Source organism: Perissodus microlepis, chromosome 10, assembly GCF_051167445.1.
Source record: "Perissodus microlepis isolate ML-2025 ecotype Zambia chromosome 10, ASM5116744v1, whole genome shotgun sequence".
NCBI lineage: Eukaryota > Metazoa > Chordata > Actinopteri > Cichliformes > Cichlidae > Perissodus > Perissodus microlepis.
In genome coordinates this window covers 657,002-675,093 of record NC_140470.1, presented here as the reverse complement: position 1 = coordinate 675,093, position 18,092 = coordinate 657,002, and the positions used below count along the sequence as shown (strand labels likewise).

The 18,092-nt window shown below is 41.8% G+C and overlaps 1 protein-coding gene across 10 annotated transcripts in view; it reads left to right on the top strand.

Moving 5' to 3' along the window:
* LOC146378545 (disks large homolog 2) overlaps positions 1-18,092 on the top strand; it is a 149,986-nt gene that overhangs the window by 91,122 nt on the left and 40,772 nt on the right. For all 10 annotated transcript variants that reach the window (XM_084941359.1, XM_084941358.1, XM_084941355.1 and 7 more), the window contains 4 exons: positions 3,244-3,413; positions 3,886-4,022; positions 9,972-10,116; positions 10,356-10,497. In XM_084941359.1, the coding sequence (XP_084797485.1) occupies positions 3,244-3,413; positions 3,886-4,022; positions 9,972-10,116; positions 10,356-10,497 (594 nt within the window). The remainder of the gene's footprint in view (positions 1-3,243; positions 3,414-3,885; positions 4,023-9,971; positions 10,117-10,355; positions 10,498-18,092) is intronic.

Sequence of the window (18,092 nt, the reverse complement as noted above, 5' to 3'; positions counted from 1 at the left end):
CAAGGGATGGAGATGGACACCCCTAGCCTAACCAGTCCAGAAGCTCGTTAACCAGAGGCTGGCATGAGCATCAAACTGTGGCACTTCACCTTACAATAGTCGACACAGAATCGTATAGGCCCATCACTCTTCACCACAAGAATTATGGGGCTACACCACGCACTGTGTGACTCTTCTATTAGTCCCAGGTTTAGCATTTCAGCCAATTCTGAACAATATGTCTGTTATGTTGAGGTAACCTGTAGAGCCATGAACGGACAGTCAAGCCAGGGAACGTTTCAAAATGGTGCTCTGTGAGGCTGGACGGGGGGAGAACACATCTGCAAACAGCTGCTGCAATCCAGCAGCATCTGCTCTCTGGGACGGTCACCTCAATGGTGGAATGGTGGAAGTTGACACCACCAGCCCCAAATGGTAAATGAACTGATTCTTATATAGCGCTTTTCTACTCCCCGGAGTACTCAAAGCGCTCTATACAACATGCCTCATTCACCCATGCACTTCTAAACACAAGTGCAACTAATAAACATTCACACGCTCCGATGAACGCATCGGAGGGCAATTTGGGGTTAATATCTTGCCCAAGGATATTTGGCATGCAGACTGGGGAAGCCAGGAATCGAACCACCAACCTTCTAATCAGTAGCTGATCTGCTCTACTGCCTGAGCCACAGCCCACAAACCATTTCTCTCCTTCACTAGGCTCACCAAATAAGCAGTTTCAGCCTCATGCTTTTAGGAGGTTAATGTGATAAATCTGTGTTGCTCCTCCCCCGTTCTCACCATACCGCTTCATACGTCACCCACTCGCTGTGTGACCATGAAGGGTCCCTGCCACTGGGTGAGTAACTTTGAGCTGAAAGAAGGGAGTAATCCAAGCACTTTATCTCCCGGTGAAAATTGCCATAAACCTAGTCCCTCTGTTGTACAGGCGCTCCTGAAGTTCCTGGGCTTGGAGCAAATTTCCTCATGATAACCTCCCTAATGTGTGCAGCTTTGCTCTCAGGTTCAGAAAATACTGGATCTCGTTTTTTGCTGGACTTGGACCTTCGACCCTCAGGTCCAACACCCCCCACGGCTTCCTGCCAAACAATAACTCAAAGGGAGAAAATCCAATGGAGGCACCCACCGCACTGCAAACAACAAACAATTGGGACTGAGCGATCATCCTTGTGAATGAACTTGTGAATCATGGACTTTAAAGTCTTACTAGGGGCGATCGTGGCTCAAGAGTTGGGTGTTCGTCTTGTAATCGGAAGGTTGGCGGCTCAAGCCCCGGCTCGGACAGTCTTGGTCGTTGTGTCCTTGGGCAAGACACTTCACCTACCGCCTACTAGTGATGGCCAGAGGGGCCGATGGTGCAATATGGCCGCCTCGCCTCTGTCAATCTGCCCCAGGGCAGCTGTGGCTACAACTGTAGCTCTCCTTCACCAGCGTGTAAATGAATAGTGGAATTGTAAAGCCCTTTGAGGGGTCCTGAAAAGCGCTATATAAATGCAATTTATTATTATTCAGCAACTCCACCAGCCCGTCAGTCTGAGGGTGGTAGAGGGTGCTGGTCCAAACAGATTTAATGCCCAATAAGTCATACAGTTTTTTAAGTGTGCGAGACATGAACAATATACCCTGGTCAGTCACTCTTAATGGCTGACTATCAGTTCCAGGCATCCTACACAGAAAGGGAAGGCATGATGGAAATCAGCTGTGTTGGTCAGCCTTCCCCTGTCACCACCACCCTCAACCCCTGCTCCATCCCTCCCTTGCAGCTGAGCCACAAACCACACCCAAACACAAGTGTATCTTACAAGTAGATAGGGTGTCTGGCTCCGAAATCCCAACTGGGAGCTGGTTACACAGAAGAGGAAATTGGAAGGTAAAGGCTCTGCCTCCCATTCTATTTTTCAATACTCTAGGAACAACAAGTAAGCCTGCAGTGTGAGAGCAAAGTGCTCTAATGGGGTGATATGGTACTACAAGGTCATTAAGATAAGATGGGGCCTGATGCAGAACAAGCACAGAGATGTGTCCACTGTCAGCGACCGTGATCATTTGTAATGTTCACAACTGCTACGAGTACTGTGATGAGCTCTAAAACTGGACTGAAACACTTCAAATAAATTTAATTTAATTCAGTTCAAATTTATATATAGGCCAAATCACAACCACAGTTGCCCCAAAGGGCTTTGTTTTTTTAATATATATCAGAAGAGGGTTTTTTTTTTATAAAAGGAAGATTGAGATAGGCCTATAATTAGTTGAGTTCTTTGAGCTGTCTTGTAGGAATGGGGTTTAAAAGACATGTTGATGGTTTGGAGGAAGTAATTACTGAAGATCAATTGGAAAAAGGGTGTAAATGTCAGTGGTACTGAAAGTAGCGATACATAATGTAATGTCTGTGAGACGGTTATATATATTTTTTCTCTAATGGTTAACATTTTATTTCTGACATAAAATATAATATAATGAAATCGTTACTATAATCATAACAATCTTACTACGTGTGTGTGTGTGTGTGTGTGTGTAGCACTTGGTAAAGTGTAAAGCTAAAATAGGTCTAAAACATTGCATGAATCCGTTGGTATTTGGGCTATTCAGCTATGTTGGGTTTTTGGCTGTTACACGTTTCCACCAGTAGAGGGCAGGCACGGAAAAAAGAAAAAAAGAAATGTTCTGGAAAAGAAGAAGCGAAGAGCATGCTTGGGTTCTGTATGTAAAAGCCATGGTTCTGGGGTACCCAAATAAACTCGGTTTGCTGTTTACACCAAGTTGTCCTGGAGTGGTGTAACATGTGCAAGAGAGAGTGTGAGCGAGGGTTGGGCCCCACCTGGTCACTGTGAGCATCCTTCAGGAGGTTCGTGTCCTTGGCTGCCACCATATGGAAGTTTTGGTCGACGCCCAATAGGAATTCAAACTCAGTTGCTTGCTAGCTCTGTCCCTGTTTGTCAGACCTTAACATTTATACAGAATGTGCGTGTGCTTGTGCTGTAAATATGCTGGAATGTATTCACAGGTTTTCTGTTTTTTTCGGGAATAGCAGTCAATAAAAAAGTCATGTAATGAGATAAAAGTTTGAGCTTCAGTGTGTAACAAAGCCTTTGGGGTTAGCATTTTGTCCGTGATGTGCGCCTGCCTTGGAAACACTCTCCTCACCACTGAGTTTTATATCAGTTAATGAAGTTCTGATTAGTATTGTAAGTTTGTCTTCATGTGAATTAGCTATTGATATGACTTTTCCTTTTCCAGAGTAAATGACTGCATCCTTCGGGTGAATGATGCTGATGTGTCTGAAGTTTCCCACAGTAAGGCAGTAGAGGCCCTAAAGGTTGCAGGTTCTGTTGTCCATTTGTATGTGCGGCGCCGCAGGCCTATGCTAGAGACAATCATTGAGCTCAAGCTAATCAAAGGACCAAAAGGTTGGTATAGACCTAAAAAGCATGATTTTGTGCATTATAAATTTGAGAGAATAGTTGATGATATTCCGTTCTCAGTGATACTGCTGCACATTTTGTGTATGGCAAGGGTCATTTTTTGACCCTGAATGATTAATCTGGTTTTCCAGAGCTCAGCACAAGAATAGGTGTTACTTACTGTAGTTATGACAGCTGGGAGGTTTGTAAACACAGCAGAGCTTAAGACCTTGAAGTTACTGTGAAATGTATTCATTGTCAGAAAGCCTATGAAAACCAATGACACTACCACAAAAACGTGTCCCTTTCAATTAATAAATACAACATTTATAGCATCCTCCTATATCATAATGTGTATGCCTATGTCATATCTTTAAACTAACTACTGTCATTCTCTCTCTCTCTCTCTCTCTCTCTCACACACACACACACACACACACACACACACACACACACACACACACACACACACACACAGGCCTTGGTTTCAGTATTGCAGGTGGAGTGGGAAACCAGCATATCCCTGGTGACAACAGCATATATGTAACTAAAATTATTCATGGTGGGGCGGCACAAAAGGATGGCCGGCTGCAAGTTGGAGACAGATTATTAATGGTGAGAAACCGCATGAACATCACGTGTAAGACCCACATTGCACACACGTGTATGACAGTTCTGGATGTGTACGAGCTTTAATGAAAAGCCCGTATGAGAGGTGTGGCTTCTTAACCCCTGTTAATTCCCTGTGGATCTAAAAATGTCTTAGTGACAATATCAGCTGCAGAGCATTGTGTGGTGTTATTTGTAATCTATTTACCAGTGGTATGGCAACACTTGACAACCCAAACTGCTGTTTGTATGTGTTTGTGTTTTTCTGCCCCAAGACACTCGGACCCTATCAAACTGTAATTCTAGCCCACTTTTTATGGACTGTTTAACTCTGCTGATTATTCAAACTGTGTTTAAAATGTTCTTTATTTGGCACAGTTCTTGAGTATAGCATCTCCTCCACCAGATTTCCAATGTGATTTAACACTTTTAATACCATTTAATAAAGATCGTTTTTGCTTAAATAGTAATATGTTGTTTTTAGTTTGATGCTCTCTTGAAACACAGAAAGATGATATAGAAAATACTTAAGCATGACTGTACAGTAAAAATCACAGTGGTATAAACTTCATCAAGTAATAGAGGCTAGATGTCAGAGAATGTACAGTTACCTTATAACCTTCTCTGTCTGAGAGTATTGCTCCACTCGTTACATAATCGATATATAAGGGGAATGACCCCCTTGGTCATGCCGTGTGAATACTTCTTTAAGACACTCTAGTTAGCCTGGCCACGTATAAAACAGCTGAGCGAACATGAAACCGTTGATGGTTTGATCGGAATGCGTCTCCGAGCGGCCTGAATCGGGAGAGAGCTGAAGTCTTTCACTCAGAGAACCACGTTTACAAAGTAACCACACAGTCTCAATCATATCGAGACTATCTTTACACACTGCTATACACTGCCAGGACAAAAAAAAAAAAAGTTGCCACCAAAAAAGGTCACACACTCTAATATTTTGTTGGACTGCGTTTAGCTTTGATTATGGCACACATTCGCTTTGGCATTGAATCAATAAGGTCTTGCAATGTCTCAAAATTTATTTCCATCCAGTGTTGCATTAATTTTTCACCAAGATCGAGCATTGATGATGGTAGAGCCTGACCATTGCGCAAAGCCTTCTCCAGCGCTTCCCAAAGATTCTCAAGGAGGTTAAGCTCTGGACTCTGTGGTGGCCAATCCATGTGTGAAAATGATGTCTCATGTTCCCAGAACCACTCTTTCACAGGTTGAGCTCGATGAATCCTTGTTTTTCTTCTATTTGATTTCACCAAGCGCTCAATCATGATCGCCGATCACGATCATTCGGGATTTTTTTCCGGCCATCTTTCTGCCAGAAGCAAGACTGCTGTCAGTGAGTCCTGCAAAACGAAGGGGCTGCAACAGAGCAAACTACTAAGGTCGGCCCGCAAGATGCTAGGCCGACCTACCACCCACCACTTTCATACTGTAGATCTTGTTCTGGCGTACGGCATAGAAACTGAACATTTAGCAGTATTTTCTTGAAACCCATCTTTTGTCTCCTATTAACATTTAAATTTAAAATAATGGATTAAGCATGTAAGTTTAATAGAAGTTTAAGGACATAATTAATCCACTGTTATCTTAAATGCCATGTGTCAACACAGTGCAGAGCAGCTACCTGAACTAAAAGTCAAGGGAATATTTGACTCCCTGGTATAATTCTCAAATGCACACCTTAAAGCACATAAATGTAGGCTGTAGAGGAAATGGCGATCTTAATTTATAAGATCATCGTTTAGCTTGTAAAAATAGTTTGCTGCTCTGTAAAAAAGCCTTCTGTAAAGCTAGACCATCTTACTATTCATTAATCAACAACCCCAGGTTTCTCTTCAGTACTGTAGCCAGGGTGACAAAACGACAGCTACTCATCTTTCTGTTTCAAGAGAGCATCATACTAAAAACAACATATTGGGCACAGTAAAGGCTCCTAAAATGTATCTGGATGCTCCAATATGTAACAACCATGCCTTCAGACCTGGGCTGGAGGACATCACGTTTGTGACATGGCAGGGAAGAGGGATTTGTTCTCTCAAAGATATTTACATTGATGGACATTTTCCATCTTTTCAGCAATTGAGGGTGAAATTTAATCTTCCTAATTCACATTTTTTTTCAGATTTTTACAGTTGAGACATTTCATCAAAGCATCTATTCCACAATATGATTTGATTCCTCGAAACTCAGTGCTTGACAGCTTCGTGTCAGTTGAGCCCTACACTAGAGGTGCTGTGTCTCGCTTTTACAGGGCCTTACAAGATATATACAGTCCTTCATCTGATACTTTTAGGGAGCAGTGGCAGGAAGAACTGGGGGTGGATGTTACTGATGATGTTTGGCAAAAGTGCATTAAGAATATATATTGTAGTTCTATAAATGCTAGACATAATCTGATCCAATTTAAGGTTGTGTATAGGTTGCATTTTTCTCCCACTAAAGTGGAAAAAATATATAAGAACGTTTCAGCCCTCTGTCTGAAGTGTTCAAGTGGTTGAGGAACTTTATCTCACCTTTTCTTTCAATGCCAAAAACTACAGCTTTTTTGGAATCATCTGTTTTTCTGACCAAAGCCATTGGCAGGGAGGTCCCATGTTCCCCTTTGCAGCATTGTTCGGGGTGTCTGAACCGGGATGGGCAAGGGACAAGACAGAGACGCAGGTTGTGTCAATGACCACACTTGTGGCTAGAAAGCTGATACTTCTCTGCTGGAAGTCTGATAAACCTCCTACCTTTGAAATGTGGTTGAGAGAATTTGGAAATGTACTCCACCTGGAGAAAATAAGGTTTACCTTGTCTAACCGAGAGAGAGTGTTTTATAAGATTTGGCAACCAGTCATTAGCCTGATAGATAAACTTAAGTGAAATGTGCTCTGTTTTAACATTTATGTGTGCTGTATTACCACCTTATTGACTTGCCGTCCACCTTCTATTGTGTTCTTTTGAAGGTGATTGTTGTATACTGGTCAATTATAAAATCAATAAAAATATATTGAAAAAAACCCCCAACATATTAATATTTAAACATAAAAAGATTTTTATTTTCATTTCTATTAAATGCAAAGTGTTACATTACATTGAAAATCTGGTGGAGGAGACGTTTTGGTTAAGAACTGTGCAAAATGTCTTCACGCTCACTCATCCAGGTAAGTAAATCTCCAAAAGTTGATTCTGTTCATCTGGACGTTTTCAGTGGGAGAAATGTTTCGTCATCATCAGGTGACGTCTTCAGTCCCAGCTGACTGCAGGTTTCAATCTTATAAACAGGACATTTGCATAATGACTGAAACCAGCACCACTGGAGGAACAATGGGCTGGGAGGTCAGTTCCTTAATCTTAATTATGCAAATTCTCATGGACATTGATCAACAACCACTGATCAATGGTCATGAGTCCCATTCACAGAGAGTTGGGGAATGGCTGCAATCACAACATTGTAAGATGGTGACAGATGTACCCTTAGGCCCCCTCCTCGATTCAGAGATGGTCTTTCCCTTTTCACGTAAATGGCCTCCTTGACTCCGCACCAGAGGTTGTTTGGTTTCCCCGATGTATAAATCCTGACAATCCTCCTGCACTTAACAGCGTACACTATGTTATTCTGCTTGTGTCGGGGGACCCAATCCTTGGGGTGGACCAGTTTTTGGTGCAGCGTGTTTTGGGGTTTAAAAGCCACAGAGACCCGGTGTTTAGAAAAAATGCGTCTCAGTTGCTCTGATACTCCTGACACGTACGGGATCACTACAGGTTTTCGCTTGGGCAGCGGTTGTCCTTCTCTCCTGGATCGACTGGAGCTTTCTTTAGGCGCCTTCCCAGCTTTGACAAAAGTCCAGCTGGGAAAACCACATTTACTCAGGGCCTTCTTGATGTTCTTCTGCCTCCCTGGCTGCTGTGTCAGTGGGGATGGTGTTCGCTCTGTGTTGTAGCGTCCTGATGACACCCAGTTTGTGCTCCAGTGGATGATGAGAGTCAAAACTTAGATACTGATCCGTATGCGTGGGTTCACGGTACACGTCAGCTTTTAGATGTCCCCCATTACTGATGGAAATCTCACAGTCTAAGAAGGCTAAGCTGCCACTTTTCATATCCTCCCTGGTGAATTTGATGTGTCGGTCCACCGAGTTAATGTGATCCGTAAAATGTGGAACATCCTGAGATTTGATTTTCACCCAGGTGTCATCCACATACCTGAACCAATGGCTTGGTGGTGTTCCAGGGTAGGATAGCAAAGCCCTCTTTTCCACTTCTTCCATGTACAAATTGGCCACAATGGGTGAAACTGGGGAACCCATGGCACACCCATGTTTCTGCCTGTGGAACTGACCCTTGTATGTGAAGTAGGTGGAATTAAGACACAGCTCCAAAAGTAGACACACTTGGTCGATGTGAGCGGTCCTGTTTTACTCAGAATTCTCTTGTTAATGTGTTGCTTCCATAACTTTGCCGGTCTTCTAGCTTGCTTACTTGCCACATGTGCACTGTGCCACCTACCAATAGAAAGGAAAAAATAATGTGCATATTTCCACGAGAGAAATCCCACGCCTGGACCGTCGTTGACCGCCGCCATGATTCTAGCCTGCGTCACAGCATCACGTGCGCTTTTTACATCCAACACGAAAACTGCAGTCGTGGTGCTTTGATTGTACTCAGAACTCGGAAATTCTGTCTCCCGAGTAGGAAGATGTAGGTAACACCAGACTGCAGATGAGCTGCATACAGGGCTGGACTGGGACAAAAGATCAGCCCAGGCGTTTTGACTGACCGGCCACCATTATAGGAAAAACCATAAAGCCTTTGAATGAAAACAAACGCTGTTGTGACAGTGATGTACACTGTTCTGATGGTATATATGCATCAATCTATCAATCGTTTGTTGTAAGATTCAGATAATTATTTTTTAAAAGCGAGACATTTTAAATGAAAATAAGAAAGTATTTCTTTGTGCCCCCCTTTCTCTGTTAATGCCCTACCTGGCCCCCTGGCAACACTTTGCTAGACCCGCCCCTGCACAGTTACCAGCTGTCCAGATGAGCAGCATCAGCTTTTGGAGAACTGTGCCAAATAAACACAGTTTGAATAACCAACACTAAGGCTCATCTGCTAATTGGAAGGTTGGTGGTTCGATCCCTGCCTGCTCCAGTCTGTGTGCCGTGGAGAAGATACTGCCCTCAAGTTGCTTTCCATTGCATTTGTGTGAATTTCTGTGAATATTAGATATGCTTGTGTGATTGTGAATGGCAGCTTGTGTGAAGAGCTTCGACTGCTCACATAGAGTAGAAAAGTGCTATATAAGAACCAGTGTATTTACTCTATTATTACACACTGATACTGCAATATTTTTTGTTGCTTTAGGTTTAAAATAGTCACCAGTCGTTAGAACAGGCGTTTCCCCGCAGCACGCCAAATAATAAATACTTGTCAAGATAATAGCAGCCATTACAGCTTAAATCTTTAAATAATTTCATATACTAAAAAGGACAAAACTTTGCACAAACATTTCCTGGCTTAAAATACAGACGTGGTGAAGTTCAACATCCAAAATGGAAACATGTCGATTTAAGCTGAAGCTTGACTGGTTAGTGAAAATATACAACCAAGTTAATTTTAGTTAGAAGTCAGCCTTACTCAGTATGCAGTGGGAGTCATAATGGGAGTCATTATTTCATCATTTCATTAACCAGGCAGCCGTCATACTGTAGTGAGACGTGTCTGCCACACTCTGTGAAAGCAACCTGCTTAACAACAAGCCGTCTCTCTAGGAGGGCATCTGTCTTGCTTAATCACCCCCTAATTAAATTACCTCTCTGCGGGTGTGTTCTCATCCGAAGACCATCTGTCATAATCCACTCTCATGGAGGCAGGGAGCTTGTTGGACTCTTTAGAAACGAGCAATAAGAAGAAAAGGTCGCCTCTGAACTCTTATATCTGTCTGCACAGGTGAACCACTACAGTCTGGAGGACGTTTCTCATGAAGAGGCTGTGGGCATTTTGAAGAACACGTCTGATGTGGTCACTTTAAAGGTGGGGAAACCCACCAGTGTGTATCTATCAGATCCCTATGGGCCTCCTGATAACATGCAGTGTAAGTCTTATGGAATAGGTTGTTATGCAGTTGCTATGAACTAGATTAGTCTGTAGTTATATATCAATAGAATATGGAGAACCAGACTGCAGCGAGCTTTACTCAGTCGAATATGTTGCTGTTTATTTCATAAGATTTGTGATGTACACAGTACACGTAGAAATGTCTTCCAGATGTCAGCTTCTCATCTTCTCTGTTTAGTCATCTGTTACTCTGTTGTTTGCTGTGTTGTGCTGCAGCTTTTTCTCCTGCCATGAAAAATCACGTCTCTTCCCCCGTCAACACCGGCTCTCTGCATTACAAGTCCGACCCGCCCGTGGCTTCCCCTGAGAGTTATTCACCCCTCTCTACGCACTTTCCGAGGGAAGAGGATGTAAACAGGTTGGATGGTTTTTTCTTTTGTCTTTAATTACCTCCTCATTACAATATGAGATTCTTTAATGATTGGCTTTAGCTTACTAAAGTTACAGGTACAAACTCTTTCCACCTCGCTCCTGCTGTCTCTTGTCCCGATCTGTCTTTGTGTGCAATTTTGAAAAGCCATCAAAACTCTGTTTTAAACAGTTCTCTGGGGGAGTACACTGTCTAAAAAATTAAAGGAACATTTTGGAAATTTCAATGGGAAAAAAAGTCATGGACTATAACTGTACAGACATGGTGTTAGGAGTGAAAGGATGTCACATTGTTTGATGAAATTAAAATGATTAGAGTTCAAAGACACACCAAAATTCGGAGTGATAAAAATGATGCAGAGTGCTACTCCACTTTGCCAAAGTTTTATTGGACCAGCTCAAAATGTTACTCGTTAGTTCAGACTCTTTCACATCTGTCACATGTGTTCATGGTGAACTTTGGTGCCTCCCTAATGAAGTCTGATTCTGTTAGTCCACGGCATTCACACCTGTGGCCTGCTGGAAGTCATTTTGTTGGGATGTGGCAGATACGCTTCCTGCTGATGGCTCTGTAACTGTCTCCTGACAGTGCAGAGGACACAGTCAGTGTTAGTGTCAGTGTCTGTCAAACCACTCCTGTGTTGAGTTTTTGCACCTGTTGTTAATGTCATGAACACCATGAAACTGATTAACACCCCCCTCTGCTACTTAACCACCCAGACCAATATCCCAGTAGTTTAACTAACTTGATGCTACATTCTGATTAAGAAGTGTTCCTTTAATTTTTTCAAGCAGTGAACTTGTGTTTATTGTTCGCGGTATAATCAAACCGCGTTACTATGGTGCTGACATAGCAAAGAGTCCGAGCAGTAAAACAGATTTCTAAAGGCTCAAGTGTGATGTGCTTAGCAAAGAACTATAAAACAATGCATCTACTAAGTGCTCTGCTTTGCTCACAGAGACCGATGCTTTGTCGTATGATATTCTCATGATCACTTGAGCTTTTAGGCTTGTTATAAATCAGCTGTAAGAAACGAATTCTATCGTTTTTGCAGAATAGTGGCTCATAAGTACCCACTGCTACTCAGAAACTGTTCATCCATAATGGATTGTAAATCATCCATAAAGATAAATTATGTTTGTTGGAGACGTTTCTTTATAAAGCTGGTGCTTTATAAATGCTAGGAGAAAATGCATATGGTGTTCTACACCAACTGTCTTTACTTATCTCAGTCTACATCTGCCTACTGAGTCCGTGAGCTTCTTCCAGGTGGTGTGAATTTGTTGTTTTTTTAGTAACCCTGTCTCCTCACAATGAAATAATGAGGAGTGACCAATGATATCATTAGAAGCAGTCGTGAAAGGAACAGACTTACTCTAGTAGTTGTACGATTTTGAATGTATACAGCATATATTTAGCCTTATACAGGTCTTTAAATGGAAAATGTGCTGTTTCCAACTCTGCTCGAGCACTCAAAGAACTTAATACAACATTCATCCATCTGACTGCACTCTAAACCTGACTGTTAGAGTCTTTTCTAACATTGACACGCATTCACAATGAATACATCAGAGAGCAACTTGGGGTTAATTAACTTGCTCAAAGACACTTAGGATTGGATTGGATAAATGCATTTATTTGTCGGTTGCAGTCGCCTGCAACTGATATGACAAACCTTTCCGACCGTACATATAAAACACAAATTCACAATGGGGAGACAGGTCAGGCTAGGTAGCAAAATGTGTAAAACAAAAGGTCAGATCAGGGGAACAAAAGAATTTCTGCTCATACTGATCCTTAAAGGGAGTCAGCATGAGGAGAAGACAAAAACTCCATCACATAAGAAGCACAAGTATCATCACATCATAACACCATAAAAACACAAGACAAGCAACATGGGGGAGTCTGCCAATGTGCACAGCTGCATCTGGGACTCTGCAGTCTTGTGATTGCGCCTCCGGCTGGACCGCTGTCCACATCAGATGGGAGGTAAGCAAGTGAGGAGGCGTTGGATTCGGGGAAGGCGGGGATGATGGTGAGGGCGTGTCAGTATCAGTGTACATGTGTGCGTGCGTGTCAGTATGTGTGTCCTGAGTTCAGCCTGAGAAAGTGTCCTTTCGCCCATTAGGCGAAGATCAGCAGTCCACAGCCTACACAGTTGGCCTTGAGGGATCAGGCGAGAGAGACAGTTCGTTCTCGTTCTCGTATCTCTTGGAAGAATTGTTGTTGTTCTCGTCGCGTCAGCCTTCAAGAGCGTCCAGCTGGCGCCGTCGGGGTGGGGAGGTAGCTGATGGATATGTTGTTTTAGAGAGAACAGACTGCATCAATTTTACAGTTGTTCTTATCGTCTGTCAATGGTCTCCGGGGCTCCTCCAAGATCTTTCCCATATTATATTCAGTAGGAACAGTCTGAGTACTCACAGCTCTTCCCACATTTCGATCAAAGTGGCAGTCACCATTTTCTTCCATTTCCGATACACCAGGGCCAAGCTAGCTCCAATCAGCAAGAGCCCCATTAGCCGAATAGGTAGATGTCTTCAATGTCCTCAATAGACAGTCCCGCTAGGCACACAACGCGCCACTTCTGCCACCCGTCCATCGTGTATCCAGCGGGGAACGTCCCTCCAGGGCACTCAGGCTCTCCTGATCCTAGGCTTCTCGTTGAGAAGAGGGTGTCAATTGCATTAAGGGACCAGTTGATCAAATCCATAGTTCTTCTTTAGGTTTTAGAGAACAAGAGCGAGAATGAGAAGGTCTCTCAGGGTTAGAGTCAGACAAGACCAGACAAGGACATAGAAGCAGCAGCAGGGAAGATAAGGGGAAGGAGAGGATGAAAGATGCGTCCGCCTCCTCCGAGAGCCAAAGACCAAAAAAAAAAAAAAGGCATGCCGTCTGGAGGCTGGAGCAGCCGTGGATTAACCTACCAACCTTCCAATTAGGAGATGCCCTGCTCCACCTCCATATTAGCAGGGCTGTTTGTAATGCATCAAATTTTGCTTTTCAGTGTCATAAAGGTGTTGGATTTGACTTGAAATAGTCTTTTAGCACGGCAGTTGGAAAGTTGGATCACCTTACGCTAACTGTAGCACATTTTCTAATCCCCTATCTTCTACCACTTATAGTGGTCTACAGTCCAGAGCAATCCATTAGTCTTCCAGTAGTCTTTTGAAATGAAATTTGCCTCCGATCAGTCCTAGCAAACCACTTTCTTCTGATTCTTTATAGCTCTGATATGTGCATCAGTGTAATCGGTATAGCAGGAAATCGTGCATTGACAAAAGTTCCCCTTTGCTTGAAATGCAAAGTGCAATTAAATGCTTTTTTTTTTACACATTACTTTTTTCAAATTAAATAATCGCATTTAAAATTCATTTCCCACCCCTAGTTGAAATATGATTATGCAGTATTGAGATCCCTTAAGGTTTCCATTTAGATGGCTAAACTCCTCACCCTATCTCTAAGAGACAGATCACCCACCTATCGAAGAAAGCCCATTTCCACCGCTTGTGTCTGTGATCTTATCCTTTCTGTCACTACCCAGCGCTTCTGACCATCTGTGAGAGTAGGGACGTAGTTTGACTGTAAATTGTGAGCTTCACATTTATGCTCAGCTCTCTCTTCACCATGACCTGATGGGCGATTCGTCCCCCTCATCCCAAGACTGCTTCAGTTTCAGTGGTATTGAGGAGTTCCTTGAAATATCTTTCCATCGTCTGATTACGGCTTCATTTGAGGTCAGCAGTGTCCCACTCCCAGTATACACCTTGTGAATAGAGCACCGCTTACAAATTCTGAATCCCATCTGACAGTTTGATAGAATCACTTCGAGGAAGACCGAAAGCCTTTCTCCATGACTTCATCGAACTCTTCCAACACACAAGTTTTTGCTTCAGCTACCAATCAGAATACATTCTGTTTGGTGTGGTGGTACCCTTCAGCTACGTCTGTAGTTCAACAGGCTAGCCAAGACTGAACATGACTCTTTCTTTAGCTTATTGGCAAAAGAAAGAGTCACAGAATCAGAATCAGTGTCACCCATCTGGTTCGGAGAAATTCATGCACTAACCACCTTGCAGCCACAGCTCCTTCTAGAAGCCTCAGCAATGCAGGTGCTGAACATGGTTCATTGAGACCTGATTTCCCCAGCATCCCTTGGATGTAGGGATGGAAGTCAAGTAGTTCCCAGTAGTTTAATTCCTCTGGAATTGTTACTTTGATTTTCTATCAATTCCACTTGCACTCACGCTACAACCAGCTTATTTCAGTTCTTGTGCAAGAGGTAGAATATGGTGGCGCGGTCTGCAGCATGGATACACCCATTACTTTTATTTTTTAAAAAGGACATGAGCACAATGCAGTGCAAACTGTGTCCAGAACAGAAACAACTGCATTATGCTGCTAACACAACTTCAGCACTTTGGAAGCATGCTAATGCTAAGGGTAGCTAAGAACCCAGAATGATGTTAAAATATATTTCTCAGGTAGAATCACTGTGGCACTTTAACCTCCTAAGACCCGAACTCTTTGATGACATTTTTAATTTTTCTTTGCTATTTGGGCTGATTGGGACCTGATGAATGTAAAAACAAAGAATTACCAGATTTATTATTTTTTTTACCTAATTTTTGTTTCTGAGAAAAATAAGAGCCACATATGAGGACATTCGTTTTGATAGAACAGTGGCAGTATAATGTCCTCGTAAGTGGATATCAGGCTGTTGTAGAGCAGAATGAGGTATTTTGGTCTAGACATCCCAAAATGTGATGTCCACAAATGTGGACGCCAGGTCCTAGGAGGTTAAAGTCTCTTTTTGCTGGTTTTCATCTTTGCTTTGTGCTGTTGGCGTCGTATTCATACTATTTGTGTTGGTGTGTGGGACTGTAGCATAAAAGTTTATATTTTTAAATTGTAACTATGACGCAATGGGTTGAAACACAAAAATAACATAAATAGTAGTATAACAAATGACTTTCTCCTGGGAATAATTAATTAATGTACTGTATTGCTTTAAAGAAGCTTGTTTTGTGTAATACATTACTTTCTTTTCCAACACTGATCACAACAAATAGGGGAAATAGCTCCAACATTTGACCGCATGAATGCAATTCATTTGCATGAATGCAATTCATTTGCATGAATGTAATGTGTTGGGTATGCTGCTTAGAGATGGTGGTGAATCTCAAAGCGGAGCCAATGAGAACCAAATAAGAACTGATGACGAATCAGAAATGAGCAGAGAAGAAGCCAATAAATATCAAACCAAATTGTAGGTTCACGGTTCGGCCAGTGGTTGATCCCTCCAGCATCCCAGCTTTAATTTCTAACTGAACTCTTAGATCCAATCTTCTGTTCTGCTCATCTCACAGGAGACAGAGAGATCAACAGCTTCTCTTCTATAAAAAACTTTTATCCCTGGTTCTCGTTTCTCCCCCCTCTCTTTTTGGACGTCACATCTGCTCAGATGACGTCTGGCCTCACACATTGTTACATCCAATCACTGTTGTTGACAAGTAATCACAAACAGGCCATTTAGTACATTGATTAAAGTTATACCTGATAATATTCTGATCAGTACTAAGCAATTATCATGATTATCAGCAAAATCAATTCTGTGTTTAACAATTGCAACATACCATTTTTCTCATGGAGAATCATGTATAATTGTCATGTGAAGCTGTGTGGCAGGATTGGACCCAAATGCTTGACTCATAGATGGAAGGTAAAACTAAAGGTAGCAGCTTTATTTCTGGGAAAATAGTGCAAAATATAAACTCACAAGAACAAACTAAACTTAGAAAAAATGGAAACTAGAAACAAAACACGGAACTGAAAACTCAAACAACAGGAAACTAGAAATGCAGAGAGACTTGCACACATGAGGAGGTACAACACGACAGAGGGCAAAGGCAAACACAGGCTTAAATAAACAGAGGAGTAATGAGGGAGTGGGAAACAGGAGGGAGACGCAGCTGGGATTAATTAGACATAACGAGACAAGGGGAAGCAAAGCTAGACACACTGACGTAGGACATGGCACTGTCAAAATAAAACAGGAAATGACACGGAGAGACAATACTAACACAGTACAGAGGGAACACAGAAACCAAAACCTACGAACTAGAAAATCATAACCAGAATTAAACAGAAAAAAAGATATTAACAATCAAAACAAAACTGCTGAGTCCACAGGCTCAGGACCATCACAATAATAACAGGATAGGGACACATTTCTTATCTTTTACATTCCTGCAAACTAGGAAATTTACCTGTACTTTTTTTTTTTTTACAATTTACTTTTAGCAAAAGCACATATCTGAGAACTCTGCTGGAGCAATCTATATCACTTTTAAAACATAAAAGTCTTTTTACCCTCTGTCACGTGCGATGAGTTCAGAATTCAGTCTCTTTCAATCCTGCCTTTCTCAACAATGCCGTTGATGTGTTTCGTCCTTTAATGAAATTCTAGTGAAGAGCTGAAACAGAGCTGACATCAGGATATCACTCGTTATCTTGGGGTAACATGTACTGTCCTTAGGACTGAATGGTTGCTGGTTTCAATGGAAACTGATATAATTTGTGGACAGTACAGCGTTCGATACTGTTGACCATCATATCCTATTAGAGTGATTAGAGCACGCTGTAGGTATTACAGGTACTTTACTGCAGTGGTTTGTCTCATATCTACCTAATAGACTCCATTTTGCTCGTGTGTCCCCTTGGACTTAAATCTGGGACTCTCCACCATTTGACCTTGAAACTGAAGAAGCTTCTCACATGAGAGATGAAACGTCTTCAGGAAACTTAAAGAAGTCCAGACGCTTTTCTTTCCAAGCTCCTTAGACTCTACTGCACTTCCTCACAAAAATCTGGTCAAAATTCAAGCATTACAGTTATTCCATTAAATGTGTTACATGTTCTCCTTCACTATATTAATTTGATTTATACTTAATTATATTTGAGATGGGCAGTAACACATTATTTCTGATTACTCGTTAAATTAAAAAGAATTAAATTAATAAAACAAGTTTTAAAAGAGATTTTTTCATTTGATTCAATTTTAAATGATGGATTATGCAGAAAACAACAGAACTGGGCTGAGGGGTCTATTGGTTTATTACGTATTCAGGTTGTGTATCATGTTTTTAAAAAGTAATTAACTGAGTAATAACGTAACTGATTACTTTTTTCACGTAACTTGACCAACACTGTATACTAGTGCTATAGCACTATTTTTAACCTTGGCTGTGCAGGAAAACCCAGGAGTGTTTCTGAAACACTGACACCAGCTTGTCTGGCGCTATCAACCATGCTACGTTCAAAGTCATTAAAATCAATTTAAAATGACCATCTTGACCACAGCTGCTTATATGTACTGATTTGCTGCCATGTGATTACAATAGGCAACTGAGCAGACATACCTAACAAAGTATAAATGTGTAAATATATAAATCTGTGGAGGATATGGATCAAAGTGACACGATTACTCAATAAGAAATCAAGTGGATTTGTGGAAGTGAACTGTTGACCATTTAAGTTTGTAATTAAGTAAAAATTTGTGTTACTATGAATTACTAAGTGTGCAA